Source organism: Myotis nattereri (assembly GCF_964212035.1).
Source record: "Myotis nattereri genome assembly, chromosome: 4".
NCBI classification, from domain to species: domain Eukaryota; kingdom Metazoa; phylum Chordata; class Mammalia; order Chiroptera; family Vespertilionidae; genus Myotis; species Myotis nattereri.
The window spans coordinates 76,478,553-76,501,083 of NC_138079.1; the positions used below are offsets into that span (position 1 = coordinate 76,478,553).

Genomic DNA, 22,531 nt, shown 5'->3' on the forward strand with positions numbered 1-22,531 from the left:
ATCTATATATATAAAAGCCTAAGCGACCATCGCAAGTGAGTGGATGACTGAACAGGCTGCGTGGGGCGACTAGGCCCCCAGGATCAGTCCTAAACTGGCAGTCGGACATCTCCCAAGGGGTCCTGGATTGGAGAGGGTACAGGCTGGGCTGAGGGGACCATCCCCCCCTCCCATGCACAAATTTTGTGCACCAGGCCGCTAGTACATTTATATAACAATATGGTTGCATAGTCTTTGTAATTACTCTTAAGTCTAAAATTAATTTTAAAAGAAAAGAAAGGACTGCAGCCCCAGAGTAAAGAGTTAATAATATTCTCCCCCAGACATGTCATACTCTACTATTGCCACTTATAATTGTTTTAAAGTAAAGTTGGGCTTCCAACAAGTTATTCTTATCCTCAACTACTCTGTAACAGATTTGAAAACCAACAACACATAAGTTATTTGCTATATAAGGGAATGTTTAGAAGAATGCCTGGAACGTTGCAGCTCTCAAAAATTTCTTCAATGAATAAATGGATGCTTCAGACAAAACCAGCAAGTCAAAACCTCACCAAGAGGCGGGAAGGAGAGGCATTCATTGTATTGGTTGGGTGCATAAAAAATAAGTTGTTAGGAGCTTTTGATGAAAGCTTCTCCCCCACAGAACTAGGAATAGTCAACCAGACAACCACTGAAGACAACCACCTCTCATTACCTTTGCTGTTGAACTAATTAAGGCCCTGGGAAGCGCTCCTCAACGAGGCAATATCCTATGTGAATAATTTAGGGCAGGACATAGCCAGCCCACACAGCGCATCTGTGTGAGAGCCTCACGCAGTCGTATCCATTTCCTCTGTCTACAGCTGGCTGGTCACTTTTCAACCCCCTAGTGACAGTGCGGGTCTTAAAAAGCCCCTCTCATCAAGCACTGAAATACAGTGGATGCTGCCTTTCTAGGCAAATATCTCACCTGCTTGGCCAATTAGCTTCCGCCCCAAGAAAGACTAGTTCAACAGGTTTCCTTTTTCTCTCCCTCCGCCCCTGGGGTGGGGAAGGAGGCTGTCCTTCGCCTCGGCCCGCCCCTTCCCTCCCTCGCGGCTCTTCCCCGCTCGCTCGGACCAATCGCGGCCGCTCGGACGTGTCCAGGTTGGCGGCCGGCAGCCCGGGCCCGGCCTGGATGCGCGCGGGGCGGCGGGCGCGGGGGAGGCGGGGGGCGGCGCGCTGGGCCTGCGCCCCCGAGGGCGGCAGCCGCGGGAGGAGGACCCGGAGGCGGGACGGAGGCGCGCGGAGGGCTGAAGGTGCCCTCCGGCCGCGGCCCCGATGACCGAACTACAGCAAGATGTGGACGACGCCAAGCCTGCCAAAGTGATCGGGAAGAGGGAGAGCAAAGTGGGCTCAGCCCAGTGAGTATTCTCAGCCGGCCCGGCCCCGGCCCTGGCGGGGCGACGCGCGCTGCCCCAGCCTCCGTGCCAGGGGCGACTTTGGGGTGGAAAGAGTTTGGGGAACTTTTACGCGGGCGGTCCTGAGGCTTGAACGCTCTCTGCGGCGCCCGATCTCTCTTTTTTCTCCGGTTCTGTCGTAGAGAAGAGGCACGGCCGCATTTCGGGAAGGTACTGTAGCTTGCAGTCCGGTGGGGATGTGAATTCTTGGACCCGAAAGTCAGATTGGTGTTTTGTGATTCCCCAGGGAGAGCTGGGGAACCCATTCCGATCTCTGAGCCCTGTCGAGAAAGAGTGCTGACGTTTGCTTCACTTGTCCTACTTCTTCATGGCGCGGGGGAAGATGCCGCTGCCTTGTGGATGTTACTGGTCGTTAATGTCACAGGGATGTGTACTCGTCATTGGATTTAGACTTTGAGGGTGTCTTTCCCCCAGTCCTTCACTCTTTTCCCCTCAAGGGAGTGGAAAATATGAAATAAGCTTAATCTTTCCCCCTCCAAGGCTGCCTGCCTTGGGTTGGGTACTTAACACAAACTTATTATACACTATTTTTGAGAGAGAGGGTGTAGGAGCTGCATGGAGGAGTACACTGAACACCTAATGAAACACCTCAAATACTGGGCTGTGACTCCTCCTAAAAGATTAATGTGCATAATAGGATTTGCACATTGTTTGACTTACACGCTCTTCTGGTTTAAGAAACTGAAAACTCAGATATTTTGGTCACAGGGATTAGCTTTCTGTAATGAAACTTGTCTTAGCCTGCACGACTTTGTTTTTCTTTTTCTTTATCCCAGAAGCATGATTGTTATTCCCAGACATTCTTCTAAGAAGGAAAAGAATCTTTCGGCATTTGCTACCACCATAACATTAAATGATGTTAACATAAATATCTGAATGTGATATATAGTAAGATATATCTAAATAGCCCAATTTTTTCATGGTACCAAGCTGTTGGAGGTATCAAAAATGCCTTATTGATACTAGCATAAAAAGATGATAAATAATTTTTTTCTTTTTTTTAAATTCTCACCCAAGGATAGATTTATTGATTTGGAAGTGAGAGAAACATCAATGCGCGAGAAGCAATCAGTTGCCTCCTGTACACTCCCTGGCCAGGGAATCAAACCCGCAACCGGGAGTTGAACCCAAAACCTTTTGATGCCTGGGAGGATGCTCCAACCAACTGAGCCACTCGGCCTGAGCAAAGATGATAAATTATTTTAAAGACTTTGGTCATATATTTGTCCAGTGTCGCTTTCTTTGACTGTTCCCTCCTTTGCCTTCCCAACATTGTCAACTTAAGCTGATGATCTTTACTCTTTATGTACAAATCAATGATGGAGAAAACTTGCTATCGGTATAACCTTCACAAAATGCTTTTGTTTTCTCACCCCAAAATAAAAACCTAACTCTGCTAACAATTCAAGTTTGCCTGGCTGGTGTGGCTCGATGGTTGAGCGTCAACCCGTGAACCAGGTGATCACAGTTCAATTCCCAGTGCAGGCACATGCATGGGTTGCGGGCTCCTTCCCCGGTGGGGGGCGTGCAGGAGGCAGCCAATTGATGATTCTCACCATTGATGTTTCTACCTCTCTCTCCCTCTTCCTTCCTCTCTCTGAAATCAATAAAAAACCTATTTTTAGAAAGTCAAGTTCAACAACAACAACAAAATGAACTCTCAAATGTTATCAGTTTCCTTTGCACTTAATCATTCTTTTATATACATTACTTCTCTGAAGAGGTATTGTGGATAGTCATATCACCATTTCATAGACGTTTATAGGTGACAGGAGTGCTAAGTGGCACAAGCAAGACTGGAACCCAGGACTTTAAACTCTGTAGTTACACAAAGTAGAATGACTCAAGTCTACGCAACAGCTACTGAGGTTCCAAATCTTCATACTCCTCATCATCTAGAGATCTAGTTAAAGAGATGGTTTTGAATGTTTGAAAAAACATACCACAGCATTGGGACTAATTCTCTGAAGTCAAAATGCTTTAGATGTTGGGAATATACTTTCGTTGATGATAAGCATTGAAGCTCAAGGTCCCAACATAGCGCTTCCTTTGGAACAGTCAGTTTCAAATTCATTTCAGTTCAACAAATAAAGGGATACCTACTATGTGTTCAATAATGGTGGGGAATACTGGAATGTCTGTGCCATGGTATCTGCCCTCCTGGGACTTCCAGAGCAGCTCTGAGAGGAGGCACATGGGTATAGTACCACACTCCTAGGGACTTCGGTGGTCCTTGTCACATAAAACACACAAACGCGATGCTGTTAAAAAGTTTGGCCTATTACAATCTCCACAGTTAGGATGTTTATCCCTTAGGCAGTCCTTGTTAAATTTATTTTTGTTTATTAGGTTTTTTGTTTGTTTTCCCCTACAAAGTGGTCATTTCCAGGCCTACTGAAGATTGTAGATATGCTCTTCGTCTGAGCTCTTAGACTCTTGCTTTGGTAACAGAAGACTAAGTTTAAGAGGGAGGTAGATACATTATCACAGTGATATACTGGTATGATAATTCCCCACTTGAAATCATTTTGTGAAGCCAAATTGTTACACTTAGAAACGCAGTCTAACTTCCGTTTTGAACTTCATAACTTAGATTAATAGTCACTCAGCTCAAAGTTGTTGAAGTTCAGGTGTCCCAAAGGACATTTTCTATCGAGAGTGTTCGAATGGCTTACTTCTCCCCGTTCCCCTGCATCTCTAACAACACCCAATAGGACTCCTCACCTAGAGCCTAGCCTCCTGGGTATTGACAGCTGTCATTTATTGAGAACGCTTGCTGTATGATTGGTAGTGTGATCGACACTTTATATTCATTTTCCTACAGAATGAAGTAGACACCATTATCTCCATTTTACAAATAAGAACATTGAAGTTGCTAGCTCACATACTAGTTTACTGTATATTAGTCAGCTTTCCTCTAAATAGGTTGCAAACTCCAATCATATTTTTCCTTCTTGAATTTTTCAGAGGACCTATCAAATAATTACTTTCAATTACCATCTGTTGGTGAGTTGGGAGCGCTGAGGCCCCATTCCCGCTAATTAAGGTATAGAATATGCTTGTAGCTGACATTCAGCTGAACTCTCTCAGGGAAGTGCCACTCTTTTAAAATGTCCTCACCACATTTTCTACCAGTAGCAGTTAGAATTTTTAGGTACATTTACTTGCCTGAGAGCTGTGCCTTAGTTACTTACTTTTGTGCTAGAAGTGAGGCTGCAGATTTACTTATCTCCAGAGTGCATTTTGATGCCCCTTTTCTTACCAAGGATTGGTCATTTAACAACTTATTTCCTTTTGAGATCCTGGTTTCTCCCCACTTTCATTACCTTTTTCATTCTGAGTTTTATGTTCCCAGTTCTAACACAGCCTCACTTTTTTGACACACATTTTATGAGATGCACTTTTACTTCTTAGAGTCTCTGTGGATCTGATTTAGTAATAGACAAGTTACTTTTAATCAGTTTCCAAAAATATCTAAAACTAATGCTGATATATTTCTGGGCAAAATTATTTTAATTCAAATAATGAATTACATTACACATAGCATGTATTTGTAATGCAAATTGAATTTTTTTTTAAATATATTTTATTGATTTTTTACAGAGAGGAAGAGAGAGAGATAGAGAGAGTTAGAAACATCGATGAGAGAGAAACATCGATCAGCTGCCTCCTGCACATCTCCTATTGGGGATATGCCCGCAACCCAGGTACATACCCTTGACCGGAATCGAACCTGGGACCTTTCAGTCCGCAGGCCGACGCTCTATCCACTGAGCCAAACCGGTTTCGGCGCAAATTGAATTTTTAACATTTAAATTTTAATAACTTGGAACATAAGAATTCTAGAAATGTGTTCAACCCCAATTGTTATACATATGGAGAAAGAGAAGGTAGATGTGTGCAACCTAAACATTTACCTTGAAATGAATTTTTTTAGTATTATCAAGACGTAATAACAATTTTAGGGGCATCCTTTAACGTTAAATCGTGAATTCAAGTAAAAATAAATTCTGTGCTGTGACAGCATTTTTTATCCAACATATCCTGTCTTTGTACATGGCATATTGGGATACTTGACAAACAGAGTAAGGGTTGAAGTTGGGATCTTGAATTGGAAACAAGAGGAGCAAAAACAAATAATTATTGAATATAGCTTGATTTTTTAGTGCTTACATAATTGCAAACTTTGGAAATGCCCATTTAGCAAGAGGATCGCTATAATATATATTATGTATGTATTATTTATCTTTCTGTTTATGTGTATTTGTAACATAATTTTAAAATTTTTAGTTGTCAGGTCACTAACTCTTACAGATTACTCATACACTTTTAAATATGAAATTTGGGATAGCAAGAAAAAATTATAATATATTTAAAGTATAAAAATTATATTAAACTAAAACAATCAATGGAGGAGTTTGAAACGATGGAGAAAAATAAAGTATCTGGTATGTTCTGGCTTAAATGTTTTGTTTTGTTTTTTTAAAAATATGTATTTATTGATTTCAGAGAGGAAGGGAGAGGGAGAGAGAGAGAGAAACATCAATGATGAAAATCATTAATCAGTTGCCTCCTGCACGCCCCCTACTGAGTATCAATCCCGCAACCAGGCATGTGCCCTTGACCGAAATCGAACCTGGGACCCCTCAGTCCTCAGGCCAACACTCTATCCACTGAGCCAAACCGGCCAGGGCTGGCTTACATGTTTTGAAAAGAAATTCAATGAACCAAGTCCGGTCTAGAGATTAATGTCAGAGGAAATTACGTATTAAGGTAGTACGTAAAGTTAAGAATGTAGGTTCTAGGAAAGTAGGATTTCCTGTCTCCTAGAAGTGTGATCCTGGCAAGTTACTGAGTCCCTCTAACTCTCAGGTACATCATCTGGGAAGGATAATGCTGATGTCAGCTGTTTCATATAGGCTTGCTTTGAAGATTAAATGGGAAACGTAAGAAGTGCACTTTGCCTAGTGCCTGACACATCAACTCACCATAAACCGCAGCTATGTTAGTCCTCACTGTGGAGGATCTGCGACATGCTGTGGGTAGAGGTGGGAGCCTGGCATAAAAGGTAATTAAACTTGTCCGGCCGCCGAAACCGGTTTGGCTCAGTGGATAGAGCGTCGGCCTGCGGACTGAGGGGTCCCAGGTTCAATTCCGGTCAAGGGCATGTACCTGGGTTGCGGGCACATCCCCAGTGGGAGATGTGCAGGAGGCGGCTGATCGATGTTTCTCTCCCATTGATGTTTCTAACTCTCTATCCCTCTCCCTTCCTCTCTGTAAAAAACAATAAAATATATTTTTAAAAAAAAACAAAAACAAAAACAAAAAACTTGTCCGGCCAGTGTATCTCAGTGGTTGACCGTTGACCTATGAATCAGGAGGTCACGGTTCCATCCCAGTCAGGGCACTGCCCAGGCTGCAGGCTCAGTCCCCAGTAGGGGGCATGCAGGAGGCAGTTGATCAGTGATTCTCTCTCATCATTGATGTTTCTATCTCTCCTTCTCCCTTCCTCTCTGAAGTCAATATATATGTGTGTGTGTGTGTGTGTGTGTGTGTGTATCAATAGATAGATATAGATATAAATAGATATATTTTTAAGGTAATTAAAATAAATAGTCGACATTCAAAAGGCCTAAACTACAGTAGCACCAGTGTTCCATTAAGTGCGCCTTCGTTCCATCAGTTCAGCCTGAGGGACTTGTGATGGCATCTGACTATCGCCATGAACCCAACATGACATCTTGGTGTTTAGTTTACGCTAAAAGGATCTCATGCCAAAGCTACTTAACTAACCTGCTGGCTTGTTTATATCTTTCCTACTAATTTCATATGATTACATCTGTGATCCACTGATTTCATATTCTGCTTCCTGGCACTGAGCTTTTATCTCATGGCTCCTCATTTTCAAATGGCTGAGTTTTTTCCATTTGCTAAAGCCCAATAGAAACTTTAAAAAAAAAAAACAAAAACAACATCTTTTTAATTCTTTAGATGCTCAGCTTTAGGCACTAAACACATTTTCAAATGGCATAAAGACTCCTCCCCAGTCACCTTAATAACTACTCTTTCTCCCTAAAGGAAGTATTTTTATCCAAACTTCAATTTTTTTTATTTTTTTATTTTTAAAAAATATATTTTATTGATTTTTCACAGAGAGGAAGAGAGAGGGATACAGAATTAGAAACATCAATGAGAGAGAAACATCGATTCAGCTGCCTCTTGCATGTCCCCTACTGGGGATGTGCCTGCAACCCAGGTAAATGCCCTTGACCGGAATCGAACCTGGGACCCTTCAGTCCGCAGGCCGATGCTCTATCCGCTGAGCCAAACCAGTTAGGGCCCAAACTTCAATTTATTACCCTTAAAAGCGAAGCAGAACCAATGTAAACTGCATTCCTAAGATGAGCTAGTTTATGCTCGCCCTCTCATTGGTCATTCTACATGTGTCACAAGTTCCTGCATTCATAATGGGACGTGATGTCTCAAGATGCAGATTACACTATTGAGACATATTTTACATATTACAACATTTTTGTTGATTTGTTATTTTTTTCCTTAATACATCCACCTTCCATTGCACATATATTAGTAAGTGTGTTGGACTTGGCGAATGAGCTTGTCATGAGGATTGAATAGGATCAGACAGTACCTGACCGCATACCATAGGAGAGCTCAATAAATGGTGGACATTGTTCTCATAAATCACTTTTTCCCCAAACTTCTTTGCAGAATAGTTGCCTATCAATAAAACAACCCACACAGTTTTAACATGGAGAGAGAAACAAATCCATCAGAACACAGCTTTGTTAGGGTGACCTTTGCAAACTCATAGTGTTGATGGAGGGATTATTTCTGATTGAGCCACTCTCCAGTTATCAGTTCATCTGCTTATCTCATCTGCCTCACTCTTCTAAGCAGATGATCCTAGCAGGCCCCTAATCAATATATAGTAATATCTGGGCACCTATGAATAACTAGATAGAGGTCACAGTAAAGAAGACCTGTTTAAAAAGAGACCAAAGTGGAGAAATGGAAATGTGAAGGGAAAGACTGTAAGTAAGGAGATAGGGAGAGAGAAGAAATGAGTTGGAAAAGAGGGGAGAAATGTTGAGTTATGTTGAAAAGAGAAATTTTAAAAATGCATATTTACCATTAACCTGTATGATCTGCTTCTGTCCTGGCAGATGCTCCTCCTCTTCCTTCTCTTTGCTGTTCTGTGTCCTGTCAGTGACGTTTCGGGCACTGAGGTGGGCGGCTGACCTGCCTCTTCTTCCCCAGTGGAGATAGTGACCTGCGTACAATGTTGGTGTTTTCTTAAGGTCCATCTGTATCAGATGTCTGGTTATTTCCGTATTTGTTATCTTATAGGTTTTTCAGTTTATGCCTTCCATGTGCAGTGACTTAAAAACTGCAAAGAATTATGCTAATTTTTATGTCTCTACTATTAAGGATTATTGTCTGAAAACAGTTGTCTTGTGATCCTACAAATCATTTTGAAACCCCCAGTGTATATTGCTATAAAAAAGTATATTGTAAACTGAGTGAAAAACTAGTTCATCATAACAACTTTTTTATCACTGTACTGTTTCTATTAATTCATTTGGAATTTGATTCTAACAACGAATTATGCTAGATGCTTTATATATCACATGGTGCTCCAAGAGCCTATGTGAACTGTCAAGAATATATTTCTTTTCCTCCCTCTCTCCCTTTCTCTTTTAATAATATCTACACTAATAAAAGGGTAATATGCTAATTAGATCGGGAAACCTTCCGGACAAAGCCATGTTGGTGGGGCCAAGGCAGAGGCGGTTAGGGGCGATCAGGCCAGGAGGGGAGGGCAGTTGGGGTGATCAGGCCAGCGGAGGGGGGCAATTGGGGGCAAGCAGGCTGGCAGAGGAGTGGTTAGGGGGTGATGAGGCTGGCAGGCAGAAGTGGTTACAGCCGTGGGCAAACTACGGCCCATTTGAAATGAATAAAACTAAAAAAAAAAAAAAAAAGACCGTACCCTTTTATGTAACGATGTTTACTTTGAATTTATATTAGTTCACACAAACACTCCATCCATGCTTTTGTTCCGGCCCTCCGGTCCAGTTTAAGAGCCCACTGTGGCCCTCGAGTCAAAAAGTTTGCCCACCCCTGGGTTAGGAGCAATCAGGCAAGCAGGCAGACAGGCAGGCAGGTGAGCAGTTGGGAGCCAGCAGTCCCGGATTATGAGAGGGATGTCTGACTGCTGGTTTAGGGCCGATCCCACAGGGGGTCCCAGATTGGAGAGGGTGCAGGCCTGACAATTAAGGGAACTTAATTATTTCAGTTGCAGCTTTCCATAGCAGTCATTCATAAATTCCAGTTTTTAAAAACACAAGTACAGCCCTAGCCTGTTTGGCTCAGTGGTTGGAGCATCAGCCCTCAGACTAAAGGGTCCCAGGTTCAATTCCAGTTAAGGGTACATACCTCAGTTGCAGGCTTGATCCCCGGGCCTGGTTCGGGTGCATGCGGGAGCCAACCAATCGATGTGTCTCTCTCACATTGATGTCTCGCCCCGGCCCTTCCACTCTCTCTAAAAATCAATGGAAAAGAATATGTCCTCGGGTGAGGATTAACAACAACGAAAATAAACCACAAGTGCAGAGTGCTTTGCACAAGTACAGAGTGTTTCGATGAAGTAATGTGACTGATTTGTTTCAAAAACATGTGAGTGTTGTCTCTTAACTAGTCACTGAAGGAACCCAAGAGCCTTTCCAAAAATGCTGCAGTTGTACAAAATCTTTTTGAAACTCTTCTTGCAGAGTTACTTTCGAAGCCTGGAGCCCATTCTCTGAGCAGTCATAGCTGGGCAAACCCCCTTCCTTTGAGAATAAATTCAATTTTGGAAACAGCCTGAAGCCTAATTTGGTGGAATAAGGTATATAAGAATAGTTTAAATACCTTTAACTTCATTATGGAAAGAGTAAAATGTAAAAGTTGTTATTCTGCCCTAAAATTATTTTTTAATGTTTATACTATACCCAGGTATGGTTGAGCATATTATAAGCATTAAAAAAAATTATTTGAGGATGCAAATGTCACACATGATGTCTTTTTCTTGAGGAGTGTACCCTATGTATATGGAAAGCACAATTTTTTGGAAAAATTATACATGAATTTAGACCGAAGGTTCAGCTATCACTGTCTACTTGTACTGTCTTCTTCATTACACGATGTGGGAATGTGTTTACAAATTACATTTTTTCAGATCCCCCGCCCCCTCACCCCCCACCCCCCGCTCCATGTCATGGTTTTGTCATTGTATGCAAGACCCTACTCCTGACTTTCCCACATGGTAGCTATCAATTACCAGCATGAAGTTTTTGGTTTTTGTCTGAGAATCACCTGCTAGTTAATATTGGTGAACTGATTGGTCTACTTACTGGTAGGTCCTGAGCATACCAGCTTGTTCTAGCATATCTTGCTGTTCCCTATTCTTGACTTTGGGTCAGAATGGATTTATTAGCATAGCATTTTTATCTGAGATCTTATTTTAGTACTGTATTTCTCCATAAATTTTATGTGCTATGTCTACACTCTTCTCTAACCCACTGTAATTCAACAAGCATTTCCCTACCGCTTACTCTATGTGGGAAGACAAGGCTTAAGAGATGGGTGTGATGCCCTTTATGAGCTGCCAGTGTGGGGAGAGGAGAGCAGGACACACACACACACACACACACACACACACACACACAACTAATGCCGTGTGATAAGAATTCCACAGTAGTTAACAGCTGCTAATGGGAACAAAGATGTAGCAATTCTTTTTCTTAAGGTGAGCTGAGATAAGAAGTGATGCTTGAAGTGATGTTGATGTTTGGCCCCTGCTGGATGGAGAAAATCATTTCGGGGAGGAAAGAACAAGGATAGGATGCTTGAAAGTTCAAATTCGTATTTTTTGATAACTGCTGAGGGGTCTCCTGTGGGTAGTGTGGTTGGGGGAGGAGGACTAGCAGCAAGAGCAGAGTGGGAAGGATCTGGAGCCCCCATTCAGAATTCTCCTCCTTGCTTTGTTCTCTTTGCTTCACTTCCGGCTTTGGCTCTACTACTGATTCTTTGAAACTTCAGGGAAATCATTCTGTCTGGTCTTCAGTTTCCTCCCCTGTAAAGAGAGAGGGCTGAATGACCTGATTTGTTAGATCCCTTCCAACATGAAGAGTGCAAGTCTTTGAAGAAACTGCCCTACTTCTCTGCACTCCTCTGTAGCCTTTGTATAAAGAATTCTATCAGACTGAACAAACTGAGGGAAGCGTTTTGAATATGAATAGAATCCTTGCTTTCTTACTTGCTTTGGCCTCTTTTATTTTTTTTTTCTTTTATTTCTTTCCCTGGGTAAACCTATACCTGTTTGAGGTAGGAACTTCGGCTGGAACATACCTCACCTATCCTCTTACGCATTTATAGATACATATCAGCATTATTGTCGCATTCAGACAACCCCACCTTGCCATTTGGCTGCAGGGGACAGTGCCAGTATGCCTTCTGGACCAGTCATAGTAGAAATGTCTAATCAAATAACTTAATGTAAAACCTGTCACACAAATGGGGATTGCAAGTTTCTCTGGTATAGTTGAGGTCTGAAAATAGTCATATATTGCACTTGAATACAGAATACGATTGAAGGTTACCAAACCTTTTTCCTTCTCAATGAAGTCAGGGATACTAGCTTACCACTTCAGCTTAATAATCATTATAGCATTTTTAAAGCACATTTTATATTCCTTAAAATACTTTTACTTACCTCAGTAGTTGAATTTAACACATATTTTTTGAAGGCCTACTATTGTTAGGCACTGTACTATGCTATAAGGATATTAGGATGTATTAGACGTGGACCCTGCCCTCAAGAACATAAGAGCATATTTCACTGTAATTTGAGCAATATCTTAATATTAAATGTGAGTTTCAGTCCATTGTGGTAAATAAGAATATGTACAGGCATTTTAAAGAGAATAGTGGAGGAGAAACTAGCCCATTGTGGGACTGAGTAAAGACTTCTTAAAGGAAATGATAATACCTAAGTCTTAAAGGAGGAATAGAGTTAGCATCCACCTCCCTTCACTGAGAGAAAGAAAGAAAGAAAGAAAGAAAGAAAGAGAGAGAGAGAGAGAGAGAGAGAGAGAGAGAGAGAGAGAATATGAGAGAATATTCTATCCAGAAATAATAGCCAGAAGGAAGTTTATGTGAAACAGTCTGGTGACTATGGAGAACTAACATTACTAGAACATAAAATGTGTAATACTGACTGACAGTGAATGAGGCAGGAGCAGTAGATTGGAGGAAGGTCACAGAGGATGACCTTTTACGCCTTGAGAAGGAGCTTGGACTTACCTATAAGACAAGGATCCACTGAAGGGTTTACCTAGGAATATGATAGGTTTGAGGTTTTTTTAGAAATGACTCCAGTAACAAGGTTCAAGATTATTTTAGAACAAAATGGGAAGCAGAGATTAGCTGGCTATGAGACAACGCAGGTGAGATTGTTTTAGTAGGAAAGCTGGGGAGAGAATAGGTTTGAGAAATGTCAACACAATAAAACTGGAGAACCAGGTGACGAATTGGATTGATAGAGGGAGGAAGCTAAGTGGCTGTTTTTCTCTGCAGGAAGGCTGTGTGGATTGTGATGCCATTGGTTAAGCCATAGAACATAGGAGGAAAAGGAGATTTTGGTATTAAAATGATGAGCCCCTTTTATAAAAGTCAAAATTGACATGGAAGTCTGTGCTATAAGAAGAAATATATTTGGTCTTTACCCCCAGTTTCTGGCAGGGAGCTCTTAAAATTGGAATTTCATGAGTGATTGGACTGTCTTTTGTTTTTCATAAATAACCTCTTTTAATTACACCTGAGTGTATGCTAAAGAAGTGATTTAGGGTTAAGCCCCTAAATAGCCTCAAGATGGGGCTGGTCACCTGAAAGGCCAAGTGTTTACAGGTTGGGAGCTTTCAGCCCCACCCCTACCTTCCTGGGATGGGAGGTGGCCTGGAGATTAAATGCTATAAAAATGCTTGAACAAGATTTGATGAGCTTCCAAATAGGTGAACAAATGAAAGTGCCCGGAGGATAATGCATCCAAAGAAGGCATGAATGCTCCACAAACCCACATACCTTTCCCTATAGCAGTCTCTCCCATCTGACTGCTCTTGAGTTGTAGTCTTTATGATAAACTGGAAAATGTAAATTAAGCATTTCCATAAAATCTGTGAGTCATTCTAGAAAATTATCGAACCTGATGAGTGTGGGGAAGGTCATGGGAGCCCCTGGTTTATAGTCTGTTGGCCTGGGACTTGCAGCTGGTGTCTGAAGTGGAGGCAGTCTTGTGGGACTGAGCCCTGAACCTGTGGGGTCTGTGCTAACTCCAGGTAGTGAATTGAATTGAATTGAATTGAATTGAATTGAATTGAACTGAACTGAACTGAACTGAACTGAATTGTTGGATACCCAGTTGGAGTCTGAAGAATTGGAGAATTGGTTGCTGATACCAGAAAAGGTCTGAGCTGAAAGATAGATTTGGGAATTTTCAGCATATAGGTTAATCATATAGTTAAAATCATGAGAGTGGATGGAATTTTCCTATGGAAAGAAGAGTAGAGGACCAAAGAGAGAACTTAGGAATGATTTTATGTTGGGATGAAGGTCAAAAAGAGGCCACAAAGGTGGAGAATAAACAGCACAGCAGAAAACAAAACAAAATTAAAACACAAACAAGGGAAGGAGAATCTCAAGAGATACTCAACGGTGGCTGGTTCTACCAATAGCAGCATTAAAAGAACTGAAATGACCCTAAACATTTACCAATACAAAGATTATCAGTGAACTTTGTCAGAAAAATTGTAGTGGAGCAATGGAAATAGAGGCCAGGCTCTGCTGGACGGGGTTAATGGGAAATGAGAGAGCAGGTACAGCATGGGTAGACTGGCTGCAAGAGACTTGGCTTAGAAGTGAAGGAAAGAGAGGAAGGTAACTAGAGGAAATGAAGTCGAAGGAAGTTTTGGTTTTGGATGAGAGAGCCATGTTAGGCTATATGTAAACTAAGAGAAAAAGCCAGGTGAAAGGGAAAAGAGGAAGATATAGCACAAAGATGGAATAACTGAACAAGCCCAGAGGTACCATAAAACGGGCTTGAACATCAAAAGAAAGAGACCTTGTCTTCTGAAACTAGAGAAATGTATAGATGCAGTAGATGCAGGCACAGGCACTTGTCGGTCAGGGGAAGATATGTGTTTGCCCTTGTCTGAATACTTCAACTTTCAGTTTTGTTTTGTTTTGTTTGTTTGTTTGTTTTTTAATATATTTTATTGATTTTTTACAGAAAGGAAGGGAGAGAGATAGAGAGTTAGAAACATCGATGGGAGAAAAACATCGATCAGCCGCCTCCTGCACATCTCCTACTGGGGATGTGCCCGCAACCCAGGTACATGCCCTTGACCGGAATCGAACCTGGGACCTTTCAGTCCGCAGGCCGACGCTCTATCCACTGAGCCAAACCGGTTTCGGCAACTTTCAGTTTTTTTAGCGAAGTCATTACACGGCTCCTTTCATTCAGAGGGATGAGTTGTGTTTGGTTAGAAGCTTGAGAACTGTTGGAGAGGAAAAACTTTTCCTCTATCTTCCTAGGTTCATATGCCTTGTCTCGGCATTAAACTGGCATAAGACAGATTAACAGGAGAAAATCAAGGAGAGGAAAGAGGTTCAGAGTGTTCTTGCACTGGCTCTTTCTCATGTAACTTTAATTCAAAATAATCAACATGCCCTCATGGAATATTTGGGGGTGGTCTGCCCCAGTCCCCATCAAGAGCATGCAGAGTGTTTGGAATACAAGTTGAGGGAGTAGGAAAGGATGATGTCCAAGCAATGCTGAGGCCTCAGCTGACAGCACAGACACTATCACAGTAAGGGCTAATTTGTCCCCCTCAACAGTGCTGAGAATCCAGGGATTAGAAGTTAAACAGGTTAATTTTGAGCTGATCTTATTGTGTTTATGCTGAGTGCAGAAAGACTGGCATTATTGGAAACTGAAAGTGATCAATCATATATAATATCTGAGCTGCTTCAGGAAAACATACTGAAGGGATTGAAAGACTAGAACATGGAAACATCAAGGACTGTTGTCTGTCTCTGAGGCCAAAAGCACACATGGTGGGAGAGGCGAGGGGTGGGAACAAGAAGGATAGAAGATTAGGCAGACAGTGGGAGGTTAGAGATGTCATATTGAGGGAGCATTTCTGCATCGAGCCATCTGAGCAATGAAGAAAGCCAGGCATTGACTATGACACATGTAAAGTAAAAGTAAAGGTCACTGGAGTGAATGCAAGTTGTTGGATGTCATCTATGTAGGCGTTGAAGGATCCAGGTATCAAAGTTCCCAAGAAAAGGAAAGTGACCAGTGTGTTAGAGGATGACGTCTATAAGGAATATTAAATGCTGCTAGGACAGCAGTCACCCAAGAAGGTTGGACTTTCCGTATGCTGAGTATAGGTGAAAATTCATTTTATTTTTTTAACTCAAGTGAATTAATACAAAAACAATTAGAAACAAGAGTAATTCATTAAGATGACTGATTCCCATAATAAATTTTAAATCCATTACCTTTCTTACCAGCAATAACAAATTTTTAAAAAGTAATTGGAGGAAAAATATAAAATACACAGAAATTAAATTTGATAGGACTTAAAGTAAAACAATACACCTCTTAAAGGAGATAACCTAGATGGAGAGATTTACCTTCTTTAAAAGCAAAACTTGACATTATAAAGATAGCTGTGCTCCTTCAATTCATAAGTTCAGTGAAGCCAAACAGACCTCAGTGACAATAAGAAAATATTACAGAATGAGTCTAAAATTCTTCTGAAAGAATAACACATAAGAATATTCTAAATCTAAATGATAGAAGATAGACTCATGATATATTCTCAAACTATAGGATTTTAATTTAGCATTAACCCCTAATCTCATCTTCAACCACCTTCTTTACATCCATCATAATTTTGAAACAAACTCACTCAAAACCCTATTTAAAATGCATTATCCAAGGTGCATTCAAATATATGCATTATAAAACTTTCAGGTTTTTTTTGTGAACCTCCTGCTTGAAATCCCGTCCTCAACATTCACTTGAAATCTGCTCTAGTTTTAAATATTGTGCTTAACTGATGTCTCAAAAGCCAATGTCCCTTTTCCTTCCTCTTTTAAACAAACTTTTAAATAAATTAACATCTATGATTATAAGAAGCCCGTTGTAGTAACCTTGACAACTACCGATCATTGCAACAAATAAAACAAAAACCACCAGTAGTTGTAGCTCCCAAAGAAAACTCATATATGGTTCATATTTGATTTTGGATAGTGCATTTAACTAATATAGACATGTCATGCATTATATATATCATTAGGAGGAATTATTTTTCCAGAAGTGCTAGTTTCTGCTGATAAATTGACCACGCTCATTATAAAATCGCTGGGTGAAACCAAAGTGATTGATTGGCTTCCCACTTGGCCCAATAATCTTGACTTGGTTCACACTCATCTCAGTAGTTCTGAGACTTTAGTGGGTATAAGACTTAGGTCTCAAAGGGTCTGAAATAGGGCTAAGAATGTGCATTTTTATAAGCCCCTCTTTCCCAAACCCCAGGTGATTGTCTGACATAGAAGGTCCTTAGACCTCACTTTGAGAACCACAAATTTATGGGGTATACACATTGATCTTACCAGAAACCATACTGCTCAAACACACCTAAAATGAGCTTTTCTCTCCATCATGAAGGAGAGAAAAGTTCTTCAGCCTTGTCTGTGTTACCAGTCCTGGTTTGGTAAGAGTTATTTCAGTCTGGGTATTTGTGTCCTGAGCCAAGGGGCCCCTTAATTAGTTCAAAGAAAACAGAGCCTCTTCAGGCAAAACCTTGAGTGTGCAGAGCCCTCCCACATCCTCTTTCTCATGTCTTCTCTTCTGTCTCCAGAGACACCCTTTACCGGGTCACTTACTGCTGTCCTGGTGGCGATGTTGACAGTCGGTGACGTTCCTAAACAGTCCCTTTGCTGTCCTCCTCCCTAAAACCGGCTTTCTCTCAGCTGTGATGGAAAGATGCCACCAGTGACTTCATGCATTTGTGTTGTTGCACTCACATCAGTGAAAGATAGAGATGCCTTCCAACACCTTTACCCCCAATCCTGGCTTATCCTTTTCAAATATTATTTCAAAGAAATAGAGATGGAACATAGTGGGTGGGGCTAGGAGGCACGCAGGGGTTGTGATATGGGAATTCAGGTATATACTACAAAAGAGGGGCCCTCGCCATTATCTCCCACTATTGAGCAAACCATACTCTGCAGATAACTGCCTTAAAAATAACAGCTGGCCTTCCAGCTTAGAAAAGACCTTTCTTCAATGCCTATTCTAAGCTAACTGCTTGTTTGATATCTGAAGCCATTCAAGGAGAGGGTAGGAATTATTGTTACATAAGAGCTGTTTCTCATGAACAAAATTCTGTAGGTTTTTGTTCCACGAATTGGCAAGAACCTCTTGCATAGATAAGGGGCAAAGGTGTGTAATGGACAGATTCTGAGAATCTCATCTCTTGAGAGAACTGATCTTTGCCACTAGAACTCCATATTTTGTTTCAAACCCACATACCGCTTTCTTTTTTAGATAGGTGCAGAACTGTCACTTTTCTGTGCTCACAAGGTCTGACCTAAAGCTGCCAATTCTCAAAGGCAAATGAGCGTGTCTGTGGGAAAGCCCAGACAACCTCGAGTACCACCAGCACAGCCTGAGACTTTGATGACACAGAGTATTGATGGGCCAGAGGAAATGGGCAGCTGAGCTGTCACCTGTGTCTGTTCAGGTTTCTGTCAAGACGGTCCCTTGGGTGTGAGCTGGGAAGAGGCACAGGCAGGATCCAGGCGTGGCTCCATCATCCCATCTAGACTCAAGGTAGCTCATCCAGTTGGATACATTCTGGTCACAATTACAACTAGCTTCATGTTGACCCATGTAATAGTGACTCTCTTTTCCTTCATCCCCAAGAAAACTTAATCTGGCCCAGGAATTGAGATTAGGGAATGTCATGTCTGTTTCTTCCTCTGCTCAGAGTAGTCAAAGCAGCTGGGCTCCCAAATAGAAGGAAGTGGAGATATCAAGGTAGGTACCTCCTGTTGTCAAGCTGGCCACAGTCAGGTAAACTACTGCGGGGAACGTGACATCTCCCAAACCCCACACTGGGCACTCAAATATCCAACCATGTGCCTAGAGATGATTTAGTCCGCTGTAATCCTAAATACTAGAGAAGAGGGAAATCATTTTTCCTCCACCCTTTTGAGTTCTTAGCTGAGACTCCTATCATAAAAGACAGATTAACAGGAGAAAAACAAACAGAAGTTTATGAACCTGTGTTCCTCATGTAGACATGGGAGATACCCAGGGAAAAGTGAGTAATTCCCAGGCATTAGGATTAAATACCATCTTCACAAGGAAATGGGAGGGAGGATGTAGGTCTCTCAGGGGAGAGTAAATAATGTTTTGGAAAGATGAAGGTCCCACAGAAGAGATGGGAGGTCTGATCGTTTGTGTTGAAGTTGGTCTGGGTGTGGTGTTGACTTCTAGTCTAGTGTCCTGTGATGACTCAATCCTCTCTGGTTGATGAAACTCCCAGGGAGGGATTTTTGACAGTTGAGTTCCTTTTGGAGGATCTGACCTTGGGCAGAGAAGGGAAGTTCAGGGGAAACCTGCATTTTCCCTGCATTTTCTGTTCTTCACGTGACTATAGCTCAAAATAACCAATATACCAAAGTGGCCTCTTCTGGGGAGGCATGCCCTGCTACTCCTCAACAGTAATACGTATGCTAATCCCTTCCCTGCAGAGCAATAGATTTCACTTATTTTTTTCAATCACTTACAATTGTTAATCCTTTTGGGATTTGATATTGGTATTATGTTTATCTCTTTTTCTAAAATAAATAATCGTTATTACCTTTGAGAGCTACATACTGCAATAGTTAAAGATGCAGAGATGATGGGGGGATTTGCCTCCAAATAAATAGGAGGTGGGAGGAGTGGGCAGGGATCCAGATGAAACAAGATTGGCCGTGAGTAGATAATCATTCTTCTTTGTACAGCTCATAAAATTATCATAGTAAGTGGTTGGAAAGTTTTCTAATCACTTATGAAAAAAAGCGGGTACCTTTAATTACTCAGTCAGCTATGATGTAAATTAAATGTTAATCCCAAAACAGTAGACCAGTCTGAGTTTCTCTGATGAAAACTAGGACTGATCTTCAAACATTGCCACTGTTCCTTTGGTCAACGTCACCTAGTTGCATGGGTCATAAAGAAAATGCACACATCCCCTAAAGCTCCTTCACCCAACATTAATTTTTAAAAAAAGGATGTGTTTTCTGAACTCAAGTTTAAAGTGACAGAGAGCAGCTCTATACATAGCAGCTCCCTAACACATGCTGTGGGAGGGAGGGCCTGGTGAGGAGGCGAGAAAGCCGGGTTCTTATTAAGACACTGAAATATGATAAGATCCCTTGTGAAGATGCCACTCCCAGAAACCAGCATTGGGCTGCGCTTAGGAAGACAGGTTATGGAATAGCTTCTTCCCCTTGAGCCTTCCCTAGGTCCTTCCCGAGGTATAAAATGAAGAAAGGCAATCCTGCTCTCTTTCCGTTTCTTGGAATCTACACTATCTAAGCATTGCCCTTACACAGTCCAGCCAGCTAAGGCCCCGGGCCCCTGCCAGCATTAACCAGGAGCTCCTTTGGCCTTCGTAAGACAGACCGCTCTACCTTCCACCCAGTTTCATGGGAAGAAGCGATGATGCTTCCTCGGTGAAGATGTTTCTTCTTTACCCACACCTTCTGTGGATGGATTTGTCCGATCTTTGTCTGGAAGAATGGAAGGGTGGGCCACTGCCTTGCTAAAACTGCCCCTGACTAGTGTAGTCTGAATTTGCCAGAACACGGCCCTACCCTCAGTAGAAAACTTCTCTGGCCTTTCCCATGCCAGTCTTCCCAAGTCCAGGAATTTCAGGTGAAGTACATGCCTTCCTGTTGCTACTTATTCTTACTGTTCTTACTGTACCTGGGACACACAGCCCAGGAAAGTTGATAGTTGAGTTCCTTTTGGAGGATCTGTTACTGTCTGGTGTCGCCAAAAAGGGCTCTGGGCTGGAAATCAGGATGCATGGCCTCGGGGACTGGTTTAAGGAACATGAATACTTAAGGGAAATGAGGGGAGCACCTTCCCCCCTAGAGATACAGAGGTGTTATTAAACCTAGACCTTGCCCTCCAGGCGCTTGTGGTCTAAGGGGTGGGGGTCGGGGGGAGACACAAGTAAACAGTAGCCCATTCATACTTAAACCAAACCCCACATTAAAGTGTACAGTTGCCAAGCCAAAGCAGTCAGACCTTAGAATAGTGAGATGGGGCATTTAAAAAAAGGGGGGGGGGGTCAGTCCTCAGGGCACAGAAAAGGCTGGGAGAGGCTTCCTGGGGGAGGCCCCAGCCAGAGCTAAACCTTGGAAGGTGAGCAGTGCCTGCCAGGGCCAGGGGAGAGGGCGTGGGCAGCCGAGCCCAGGGTTGGCCCCCTGCACTCACCTACAGACAACAGAGAACCAGAGGGCTTTATGGGGTGGGGTTGGAAGAGGATGTGAATATCACATCAGATTTGGGTTTTTCAAAGATCACAGGGCAAAGTGAGTTCCCGTATAGATGGGAGGAGGTAAGAAGGGAAGAGGAAATGTCAAACGAGGCGAGGTAGGAGGTGCTGTGGTCCAGGCAAGAGGACCCTACATTGAGGACCCTCACCAAGCCAACAGCCCTGGGAAGGCACGGTAGGGGCATCAGTGGGAAATACTAAGGAGGTAAAATCCGCAGGTCTTGGTGTCTGACTGGATTTGGTGGGAGGCGGTCTAAGTGTGAGAGTAATGGAGGTTCCTGGCACTCCGAGTGGTCCCTCACTGTTCTCGTCTTGGTTTGCTTATTTGTGAAATCGGGATGGCGCCTGTCTTGCATACTTGCCTCATAAAGCTGGCGTGAGTGAGGGCTGGTACGGTATCGTGGTGTGGGTGTGCATGTTCTTTGAGAACTGCAATGCGCAGGCAAAGTCATCTGGAAAATCCAGTAGGGAGGAGTGGCCAGGAAGAGGCAGCGAGCGGGTGTTTTCCAAAGGAATATACTTTCGGCACAGGTAGCGAAAAGGCACGCTGCCAGGGGAGAAATGAAGAACAGGGAATAAGGATGTTAGGTGTTAGGTGTAATATTTTTAAAAATCTATTTAGGTTTACTGCTTATATTCTTGAAAAGAGGTACTAATTGTCATGTATACTTTACATTCATTCTAATTCTTCTGTCCAGTTCTTTCCTTTCTCCTTCCTTACACACTGAATCTTTTTATTAAGAGTTAGTTGTCTTTAAAAATAGCAGGATAAACATTTCTCTTCATGTGTGGAGTTGTTAGTTCTACAATTATTCCATATTTTGATACCTATAATAACAATTATAATATGTAACACATAACATACATAATATGATGGTGGTATACGATATTTATATCATTCATTATGTAATTGTGGTATAAATATTGAGTAATTCCATATCGGTGACAATAATATATACAAAATACAGGGATAAAGTCCAGGGAAAAACAGATCCAAGTAAGAGACACTTAATAGGTTTACTTTCATAACCTTAACACTTTACATCTTACAACTTTGAAATAACTAAAAATGCACTCTTTTTATTTATTTATTTATTTTTTTGCCAGAGGATAACATGAACTGTTCTTTCCTTAAGTAAGTGTATCTAGTTTGGACATGTTTTGGTGAAACCAAAGCCTTTTACAGATAACTATTTTCTCTAACATGTAGATAACCTATTTTTTTAAAGTGACAGTACCTCTCTTCTCTAGAAGTTGAGTCCCATTAATTTTTCATTAGAAAGGAATCTGGGTTTTAATAATACATGGCATTTAAGCAAAGAGAATGTTCACGTGTGTTAGTGGCACACATACGCCCCTGCCCATCATGACCACTGCGGGTGATGTGGCGTGAGGGGGACGCTG

The 22,531-nt window shown here is 42.0% G+C and overlaps 1 protein-coding gene across 3 annotated transcripts in view; it reads left to right on the plus strand.

Annotated features, from left to right (window-relative positions):
- The first annotated feature begins 1,213 nt into the window (after positions 1–1,213).
- Positions 1,214–22,531, plus strand: part of GRAMD2B (GRAM domain containing 2B) — a 61,314-nt gene continuing 39,996 nt past the window's right edge. For 2 of the 3 annotated variants that reach the window (XM_081088906.1, XM_081088907.1), the window contains exon 1: positions 1,214–1,385. In XM_081088906.1, the coding sequence (XP_080945032.1) occupies positions 1,303–1,385 (83 nt within the window). In that variant the 5' untranslated portion in view covers positions 1,214–1,302. The remainder of the gene's footprint in view (positions 1,386–22,531) is intronic. The other variant, XM_081088908.1, reaches the window with a different exon arrangement.